The sequence below is a fragment of the Notolabrus celidotus genome, chromosome 6 (genome assembly GCF_009762535.1).
Source record: "Notolabrus celidotus isolate fNotCel1 chromosome 6, fNotCel1.pri, whole genome shotgun sequence".
Taxonomy (NCBI): domain Eukaryota; kingdom Metazoa; phylum Chordata; class Actinopteri; order Labriformes; family Labridae; genus Notolabrus; species Notolabrus celidotus.
Window position 1 is genome coordinate 38,575,868 of NC_048277.1, and position 10,388 is coordinate 38,586,255.

At 40.6% G+C, this 10,388-nt stretch overlaps 2 protein-coding genes across 2 annotated transcripts; both read left to right on the plus strand.

Moving 5' to 3' along the window:
• Positions 1–4,070: 4,070 nt before the first annotated feature.
• On the plus strand, positions 4,071–7,497 carry LOC117814839 (E3 ubiquitin-protein ligase TRIM21-like). The gene is made up of 2 exons (XM_034686385.1): positions 4,071–4,413; positions 5,303–7,497. The coding sequence occupies exons 1-2, from the start codon at positions 4,295–4,297 to the stop codon at positions 6,924–6,926; spliced, it is 1,743 nt and encodes a 580-aa protein (XP_034542276.1). The 5' UTR covers positions 4,071–4,294; the 3' UTR covers positions 6,927–7,497.
• A 457-nt stretch (positions 7,498–7,954) lies between these two features.
• LOC117814083 (E3 ubiquitin-protein ligase TRIM11-like) lies at positions 7,955–10,219 on the plus strand. Its single transcript, XM_034685197.1, has 2 exons — positions 7,955–7,982; positions 8,555–10,219. Exon 2 carries the CDS (start codon positions 8,564–8,566, stop codon positions 10,217–10,219), a length of 1,656 nt encoding a protein of 551 aa, XP_034541088.1. The 5' UTR covers positions 7,955–7,982; positions 8,555–8,563.
• Positions 10,220–10,388: the final 169 nt, after the last annotated feature.

Consider the following 10,388-nt stretch of genomic DNA (forward strand, 5'->3'; position numbering starts at 1 on the left):
GAAGTGATAGTGATGAGACGAGTCGTAGAAGCTGTTGCCGCTGGAGTCCAGATCGTCCGCAGCAGGAGGACGTCTACGGCAGCTCAGAGGAATCTACGAGACAAGGGAGCTCAGGGACTCCAGAAAGGTCTATGGTTAGTAACTTTAATGGGACAGGCAGAGTTAAAGTAAGTGATGAGGGGGTTGGGGGGAAGGGGGTGAGCTAGGATCCCAGTGCGCCAGTTCCCCCGGCAGTCTAGGCCTATAGCAGCATAACAAAAGCTGGTCCAAGCCTGATCCAGCTCTAACTATAAGCTTTATCAAAAAGGAAAGTTTGAAGCCTACTCTTAAATGTAGAGAGGGTGTCTGCCTCCCGGACCCTCACTGGTAGATGATTCCAAAGGAGAGGGGCCTGATAACTGAAGGCTCTACCTCCCATACTACTTTTAGAGACTTTAGGTACAACTAGCAAGCCTGCATGTTGGGAGTGTAGAGTTCTAGAGGGGTAACAGGGCACTATGAGCTCTTTAAGATACGAGGGTGTCTGATTTTTAAGAGCTTTGTAGGTTAAAAGAAGGATTTTAAATTCTATTCTACATTTTATTGGGAGTCAGTGAAGAGAAGCTAACACTGGAGATAGATAGATGTGCCTCTGAGAACATTTCCTCCCATAAGTCCTGTGAAATATCAATATTAATCTCAGTTTCCCATCTCTCCCTTATATGTGATGTATTACTGAAATTCACGTCTACAAATATTTGGTAAAAATGACATCTTACTTTTCTGTTTTCAGTTTCCTAATAGCAGATTTATAAAGAATGTTTCTATTGTGGATGTCTTCATAACTCTCAATCAAGTGTTTCAACGAGTCATTGAATTATTCAAATACAATGTTTAGTGGAGCAGGAATACAATACTAAAGTTATGTCACCAATAAAATTTGATATTGAACAACCATTTAAAAAAATATGAATAATAAGCTTAATAAAAATGATCTTTAAAAATCTCATCAAATATTGAGCAATAAATCAGTTATCTATCACAGCTCCTGACCACCTTAAAGTGATGAAGTGTGTTTTAAATATTATATAACTTATTTTAATTCATGTGAAACAACAGATTGTTGGTTTTAATGTAGAATAACATTTAAGTTTACGCCTTTTTTACTTTTTACCTTTGTATGTACAGAAGAGGATTAAAGCCACTGCAAAAAAAAGAGTAGAGGTTAGGCAGTAAAACAAATAAAATTCAATCAATCTTTATTTATAGAGCAGCTTTCACACAAATCAAATATAATACAAAGAGCTTTAGAGATTGACAAAGAAAGAAGAAGCAGAAATAAAATAATGTTGACACACAGCACTCCAGAGGACACTATTTAATACACAGCTTTATATGGTCTCTTTATTTTGTTCTCTGCTTTCTCTCTACATTATTTATGTGTGTATGTATGTGTGTGTTTGTGTGTGTCTATGTACTGTATATGTGTATGCTGCATGTGTGTGTGTGTATGTGTGTGTGTATGCATATATGTATTTCTATTTATGTTATTACTTCTCTTCGTTTATTTTGTCATTTAAAATCATTTAACATTTTCTTCACGTTTTCTATTAATTTATTTTATTCATTTTATTTTTCATATTATCAATTTTATTTGATTTCCTTCCACATGTCTGATTTGATTGTATTTGTTTTGTCTTGTTGTTACATTTAAAAAGTTACAAATAAAATATAAAGAAATTTAAAAAAAGAAATAAAATTATGACAAAACGCAAACCAACAGACAATACAATATGTGTTATTAAAATAAGTTAAAAGCATCAAATTAACATAAAGAATATAGTGAAAATAAAAATAAATGAAGAAGGTAGAGATCAGAGTTAAATATAAAATAAAGGATTCAAGTATCAATAAAACTCATTAGATATAAAAACTCACACTTTTAAAAAAAATCTTTTAAATTTAAAAACCAAATACCTTTTTTCAAGTCATAAAAATAATATTATTTTTACTGGCCTAACCTCCAAATATTTTTCTTTCATTAATCTTCTTCCATACCTTAGTGAATGATCCTGAGAGAAACTGATGATGCCTCCAGTGTCCAAAGAAAAAAAACATTATTGGAGGATAGGCAGATTCTTTCTAACTTTTTCTTTAAACTCGATTTTTGAAGTCAGAACTCTGATTTCATTTCAGAATTCTCTGAGTCAGCTTCTGATTTCAAAGTGAAGTTCTTTCTAGAATTCTAACTTTGATCTCAGAATTCTGATTGTTTCTTAGAATTCCAAGAGATGAATCAGAATTATGAGATCAAAGTCAAGATTCTTTGATCTCAGAATCCCAACTTTGATCTCAGAATTCTGACTTTGATCTCAGAATCCCAACTTTGATCTCAGAATCCTAACTTTGATCTCAGAATCCTAACTTTGATCTCAGAATCCTAACGTTGATCTCAGAATCCTAACTTTGATCTCAGAATCCTAACTTTGATCTCAGAATCCTAACTTTGATCTCAGAATCCTAACTTTGATCTCAGAATCCTGACTTCGATCTCAGAATTCTGATTTTGATCTCAGAATCCTAACTTTGATTTCAGAATCCTAACTTTGATTTCAGAATCCTAACTTTGATCTCAGAATCCTAACTTTGATCTCAGAATCCTAACTTTGATCTCAGAATCCTAACTTTGATCTCAGAATTCTGATTTTGATCTCAGAATCCTAACTTTGATCTCAGAATCCCAATTTTGATCTCAGAATCCCAACTTTGATCTCAGAATCCTAACTTTGATCTCAGAATCCCGACTTTGATCTCAGAATCCTAACTATGATCCCAGAATCCTAACTTTGATCTCAGAATCCTAACTTTGATCTCAGAATCCCAACTTTGATCTCAGAATCCTAACTTTGATCTCAGAATCCCAACTTTGATTTCAGAATCCTAACTTTGATCTCAGAATCCTAACTTTGATCTCAGAATCCTAACTTTGATCTCAGAATCCTAACTTTGATCTCAGAATCCTAATTTTGATCTCAGAATCCTAACTTTGATCTCAGAATTCTGATTTTGATCTCAGAATCCTAACTTTGATCTCAGAATCCCAATTTTGATCTCAGAATCCCAACTTTGATCTCAGAATCCTAACTTTGATCTCAGAATCCCGACTTTGATCTCAGAATCCTAACTATGATCCCAGAATCCTAACTTTGATCTCAGAATCCTAACTTTGATCTCAGAATCCTAACTTTGATCTCAGAATCCTAACTTTGATCTCAGAATCCCAACTTTGATCTTAGAATCCTAACGTTGATCTTAGAATCCTAACTTTGATCTCAGAATCCTAACTTTGATCTCAGAATCCTAACTTTGATTTCAGAATCCTAACTTTGATCTCAGAATTCTGATTTTGATCTCAGAATCCTAACTTTGATCTCAGAATCCTAACTTTGATTTCAGAATCCTAACTTTGATCTCAGAATCCTAACTTTGATCTCAGAATCCTAACTTTGATCTCAGAATCCTAACGTTGATCTCAGAATCCTAACTTTGATCTCAGAATCCCAACTTTGATCTCAGAATCCTAACTTTGATCTCAGAATCCTAACTTTGATCTCAGAATCCCAACTTTGATCTCAGAATCCTAACTTTGATCTCAGAATCCCAACTTTGATCTCAGAATCCTAACTTTGATCTCAGAGTTTTGACATTGATCTCAGTATTCTGATTTTCTAAGTATTAAAGGTCACAATCAGAATTCTTAGACCAAAGTCAGAACTCTGTTAAGTTAGATTCTGAATTTGAAGTCAGAAAGAAATTGAGATTAAATTCCGAGTTGAATATAACCGTAGGATTCAGGAGAATATATAACACCTCTGTGAAAGTGTTACATAAGATGCCATGTGCTCTTATATACTGAAGGCTTGTGTCTGTTGAAGTTGCACTAGTACGCATGTGCAGAAGTATAGTTGATCTTTTTCACTCTGTTCCAGAAAAGCTCATAAAGAGAATCTTTACATTTAACTTTAATCTCAGTCCTTTAAGAGGACAACGCCCACACCAACTTCTGATTAAACAGACTCTGACTGGTCAAAGCTGGCTTTAGCAAAAAGCTAATAAACTGCATAGACATTACTAAATAAACATCGTCTCTAAAGATTATAGGAGCAAAGAAGTAGGAGTTGAATGCTCTGGTATCTTGAATAATGTGGTCCCTGGACTTCATGTGGTTCCTAAAGTCCTGAAGCAGGTTCTTTAAGGAGGGTGTAATCCCTCCTCCCAGAGAGCTGAGAGGAGGAGCTGTGCAGCTTTTCCTGAAATGAAAGTGAAAGTTAGTGAATCCCACGGAGCTGCACTTCAGACAAGTCTTCCTTTCTCTCTGAGGAGAAATTCAGCCGAATCAAAGTTTGTTTTTCTCAACTCAACAGCAGGAACAAGGTGAGTCCACCCCCCCACCCCCCCTCACTGCTTCAATGTACTGACAGAATGATTCAACATCTGGAGTTTAAAGCAGGAGAAGACTTTTTACTTTCTAATCCATTCAGAAGAAGGAAATTACACAACATGAAAAACTACTGAACACTTCAAAGTAAAGTGCTCAAGTAAAGGACTCCTTTATCTTATCTTATCTCAAATCAGTCAGCTCTCTGAAGAGTTAAAGTTTAGACAACATGCAGTCAGCTGTTTCCTGGTTGAACACAAACTTGAGCTCTGATAGAAACGTCCACCAGGGGGCGTCATCCTGCAGCCAAAGCAGCTTCAATCTTTTCTTGCACATGTGACTCTCTGCTCTCCAAAGTGTCTAAGTATTCACATTCATTACTCAGGTAGAAGTTTAGATCCTAGGGTTTAAAAAGACATCTGTAGAAGTTGAAGTATCAGCTCAGGCTTGTTACTAAAGTACAAGTGTAAAAGTTCTGGCTGCTATAGTGCACTATCCCACCTACCAAAAAACAGAGAGAAACTAAAAAAGAAGAATATTTTCTCTTCTTATTGTTTAAGTCTGTCAGCACACTCCTGATCCTCCCCAGAATGAGATAATTGATCTTTGGACTAAAGAAAAGTAATATATTTGTTCGGCCATTTCTGTGTTCAGTGCTTCTCTCAGTCTGCTGTTGGGTCCTCTCTTCCTGCATGTTTATAAAACACCTGACTCAATGGACCTGCATCAGAGGAATAAACACAGCAGCACTACAAACTAACAATGTTTAAAAACGGCACATTCAACAGACTCCAGCTGTGCACTCCAGTCTTTCTTTTAAAAACGTTTGATTCATTTTAACTATAAATGAGGAACTTTGTTTTTATTTTTATTTTGTCCTCACAGGTTAGAAATGGCTTCTGCCAGCTGTCTGCTGATTGAGGATCAGTTCCTGTGCTCCATCTGTCTGGATATGTTCACTGATCCTGTCAGCACACCATGTGGACACAACTTCTGTAAAAGCTGCATCACTGATCACTGGAACGTCAATTCAACATTCAAGTGTCCAAACTGTCAAGAGGTTTTCATTAGAAGACCTGAGCTGAAGGTCAACACCTTCATCTCTGAGATGGTCGCTCAGTTCAGACAGTCAGCTCAACAGGAAGCCAGCAGCAGCAGCTCAGAGCGACAAGTTTCCAAACCAGGAGAAGTTCCCTGTGACGTCTGCACTGGAACCAAACTGAAGGCCCTGAAGTCCTGCCTGGTGTGTCTGGTTTCTTACTGTGAGACTCACCTGAAGCCTCACCTGACAACCACAGGTCTGAAGAAGCATCAGCTGATCAACCCTGTGGAGAACCTGGAAGGCAGGATGTGTGAGAAGCACGACAAACTGCTGGAGCTGTTCTGTAAGAACGACCAGATGTGTGTCTGCGTGCTGTGCCCCTACTCAGACCACAAGACACATGATGTTGTTCCTCTGAGAGAAGAATATGAAGGAAAGAAGGCCGAGCTGGGGAAGACAGAGGCTGAAATCCAGCAGATGATCCAGAAGAGACTACTGAAGTTTGCAGAGTTCAAACAGTCAGTGGAGCTCAGCAGGAAGAATGCAGACAGAGAGATGGCAGAAGGTGTTCAGGTCTTCAGCGCTCTGATGGAGACTGTCAAGAGACGCCTAAATAATCTGACGGACACGATCAAAGAGAAGCAGAGAGAGACGGAGGAACAGGCTGAAGGCTTCATCAAAGAGCTGCAACAGGAAATCTCTGAGCTGGAGAAGAGAAGCTCTGAAGTGAAGAAGCTCTCACGCTCTGAAGACCACCTCCACCTCCTTCAAAACATCACGGCCCTGAACGCTGCTCCACCCACCAAGAACTGGACTGGAGTCAGAGTCCATCCACCTTCATATGAGGGGACTGTGGTGAGAGCTGTGAAGCAGCTGGAGGAAACGCTCAGGGAACAGATGCAGAAAGCCGAGCTGAAGAGAGTCCAGAAGGATGGAGTGAATGTGGTTCTGAGTCCTGATTCAGCACATCCTGAGCTCGTCCTGTCTGCTGATGGAAAACAAGTCAAACATGTTGATGTGAAGAAGAATCTCCCAGACAATCGTGCCAGGTTTGATGCTTGCCCCTGCGTCTTATCAAAGCAGAGTCTCTCTTCAGGCAGATCTTACTTCGAGGTTCAGGTTAAAGGGAAGACTGGGTGGGATGTAGGAGTGGCCAGAGAGTCGATCAACAGGAAGGGGAAAATCCTCCTGACTCCTCAGAAAGGTTTCTGGACGATCTGCTTGAGGAATAAAAATGAGTACAAAGCTCTTGCTGGCCCTCCAGTCCGTCTCTCTCTGCAGTCTGGTCCTGAGAAGGTGGGGGTGTTTGTGGACTATGAGAAGGGTCTGGTCTCCTTTTATGATGCTGTTACTGCAGCTCTGATCTACTCCTTCACCGGCTGCTCCTTCACTGAGAAACTCTACCCGTACTTCAGTCCTGATCTGAACCAGGACGGTCATAACTCCGCCCCTCTGATCATCTCGTAGGTCCACAACCATCGGCAGAGCAACCGTTTGGTTTTCTGGGACTTAAGAATGATAAGTGAATGTAAAGTCGTGGGTTTCTGGGAGATTTATAACAACAGGTACAATTCATGTTGATGTAAAAACCTCAGCCTCTTAAAGCACCTCTGTGGAGATTTCATTGGTGTTGATTTTGGCGCCCCCGATTTGACATGACGTGTGATCAGTTTGCTTCTGGTGTTGCTCATGTTAGTGAAAGTTAATAACCGTCGTCAATGGAGTTTAGACCAATCAGAATCAAGCATCTCACACAGCAGGAAGATGAGAAAGAGAGCCGGGTAATCACAGATAATAACACCTGTGTGTCAACTTGTACAGACTTTCTTCCTTTATTGAACCTCTGCTCTCATTGTTCCATATTCTCTTTGGTCTGTTGTGACTTTTAACCATCATTTAATATTTCCTGTCTTGTATGAAGCTCTTTGATGTGCCTTTTTTTGCCGATATGTGCCGTTTAGATAAACCTGTTTTGCATAATCATTGTAGAACATGTAAAGATAAGTGTGTCATGAAATTAAAGACAGTTTCTGAATTAGAAAAAGCCTCATGTCCTTTTTTTTCTCTTTCTTAACAACTAAAGATGTTTTCAAGTTATGGCCTTGAGGAAAGTTACAGATCTGTGTAAAGCTGAGCTGAAGTTTTCTGTAACAACGTGATAAAGCAATCTGCTACAGGAAGATGAATAAAGAGATGAACTTTGGAGTGTTTGAAGGATTGTAAAGGGATTGTAAAAGACGCCTGTTGACCTGACGCAGCACGCACTTTAATATCTCACTCTCTTCTGTTGTATTTTCTCTGCGTAAGTGTCTGCTGCGTACTTAGACTGTTAGAAAATAAGAGGAATTCAAAAAGTGAAGATACATCTCATTCAAAATATTAGTTAAGCTGAGAGGAGGAGGAGCTCTGAAGCGCAGTCATCACGTCACCTCAGATAAAAGTGAAAGCTTGTCTGAGTCAGTGAAGAGAAGTCGCTCTGTCTCTTGTTCGACTGAGACCATCAGAGTTTTCTGCCAAACACTGGTGAGTACACAACACCAAGTCTAGCAACTACATCTCAGGTCACACTTGGGACTTTTTTAACATCTGCTGAAGTATTTATGAAATATTGTGTCTTAGAAATGTTTCTCTGTTGAATAAAACAACATACATATTTGACTGGAGCTATAACAGAGGAAAGACAGCTACAGTAGGCCTTTTTCGACCAGAGGAACTTTACACCTGAACTACATGCGTTTCAATAGGTGGACCCAGGGTCTATATTTAGTTCAGGGGTAGATAATCTCCCCCGTGAAAAGCCCCTGTTAGGTGGGTAGTACTTTTCAAAGGTCCCGGGGCTTTCCTCGTCAACCCCAACTCCTCTAAAGAGGAGAGGGACCACCCGGCTTGTTATCAACGCTTTACATCGCGCCCAAACTTTAGGGGAGTTGGGGTTCACAGTGATACAGTTAAAGAGAGCACTTACTTTCAACTCAGGGACACACAGTTCAGCAGCCAGCATGCTGCTCCTGATTCATGTAGGACGACTAACAACCAACTCTGAACAGAGTAAATGTATTCTATCACAGTCTGAATTTCCTCACTTTCGTCCTCAGGTTGTAGAAATGTCTGCTGCCAGCTGTCTTCATACTGAAGATCAGTTCCTGTGCTCCATCTGTCTGGATGTGTTCACTGATCCTGTCAGCACACCATGTGGACACAACTTCTGTAAAAGCTGCATCACTGATCACTGGGATGTTAAAGTCCAACATGATTGTCCCAACTGTCAAGAGGTCTTTTACAGAAGACCTGAGCTGAAGGTCAACACCTTCATCTCTGAGATGGTCGCTCAGTTCAGACAGTCAGCTCAACAGGAAGCCAGCAGCAGCAGCTCAGAGCAACAAGTTTCCAAACCAGGAGAAGTTCCCTGTGACGTCTGCACTGGAACTAAACTGAAGGCCCTGAAGTCCTGCCTGGTGTGTCTGGTTTCTTACTGTGAGACTCACCTGAAGCCTCACCTGACAACCACAGGTCTGAAGAAGCATCAGCTGATCGACCCTGTGGAGAACCTGGGAGGCAGGATGTGTGAGAAGCACAACAAACTGCTGGAGCTGTTCTGTAAGAACGACCAGATGTGTGTCTGCGCACTGTGCCCCTACTTAGACCACAAGACACATGATGTTGTTCCTCTGAGAGAAGAATATGAAGGAAAGAAGGCCGAGCTGGGGAAGACAGAGGCTGAAATTCAGCAGATGATCCAGAAGAGACGACTGAAGCTTGAAGAGTTCAAACAGTCAGTGGAGCTCAGCAAGAAGAATGCAGACAGAGAGGTGGCAGAAGGTGTTCAGGTCTTCAGCGCTCTGATGGAGACTGTTGAGAGACGCCTAAATAATCTGATGGACACGATCAAAGAGAAGCAGAGAGAGACGGAGAAACAGGCTGATGGCTTCATCAAAGAGCTGCAACAGGAAATCTCTGAGCTGGAGAAGAGAAGCTCTGAAGTGAAGAAGCTCTCACGCTCTGAAGACCACCTCCACCTCCTCCAAAACATCACGTCCCTGAACACTGCTCCACCCACCAAGAACTGGACTGGAGTCAGAGTCCATCCACCTTCATATGAGGGGACTGTGGTGAGAGCTGTGAAGCAGCTGAAGGAGACGCTCAGTGAACAGATGAAGAAGCTGTTTGAGGCCGAGCTGAAGAGAGTCCAGCAGTATGAGGTGGATCTGACTCTTGATCCTGATACAGCACATCCTGCACTCATCCTGTCTGATGATGGGAAACAAGTTCATCATGTTGATGTTAAGAAGAATCTCCCAGACAATCCAGAGAGATTTAGCTCTGGTGCTCATGTTTTATCAAAGCAGAGTTTCTCTTCAGGCAGGTCTTACTTTGAGGTTCAGGTCAAAGGGAAGACTGGGTGGGTTTTAGGAGTGGTTAAAGAATCCATGAACAGGAAGATGGTAACAGAACTGGATAATGAGAGTAAATCCTGTGTTATTGGTTGCATGAGTGACGGTTGGAACTTCGCTCTAGATTACCCTCTTGCAGGATTAACACTGAAGTCCAAGCCTGAGAAGGTGGGGGTGTTTGTGGACTATGAGGAGGGTCTGGCTTCCTTCTATGACGTTGATACTGCCTCTCTTTTGTACTCCTTCACTGGCTGGTCCTTCAAGGAGAAACTCTTCCCAATCTTTTCTCCAGAGACTAATGAAGGTGGTAAAAACTCTGCAACCCTCATCATCTCTCCTGTCCGTCACACTGAGAAGAACAAATATTGAAATCTGAAGAGAGGCTAATCATCATTTTATGGAATAAATGTACATTTATTGATCCCTCGCTGTAAATACTTGTTGTGGAATAAATGTTTCTCCATTTTTAATGATTGGTGTTTTTCTTTCCTCTCCACATGAACACAGATATTTCTTAAATTTCTCCTTTTTTATATAA

What these genes read in the sequence shown, in the direction of transcription:
- LOC117814083 (XM_034685197.1), top strand. Translation starts at nt 8,564, where the DNA reads ATGTCTGCTGCCAGCTGTCTTCATACTGAAGATCAGTTCCTGTGCTCC.
- LOC117814839 (XM_034686385.1), top strand. Translation starts at nt 4,295, where the DNA reads ATGAAAGTGAAAGTTAGTGAATCCCACGGAGCTGCACTTCAGACAAGT. An exon ending in AACTCAACAGCAGGAACAAG is followed by an intron (nt 4,414 to 5,302) that starts GTGAGTCCACCC and finishes TTGTCCTCACAG; the next exon opens with GTTAGAAATGGCTTCTGCCA.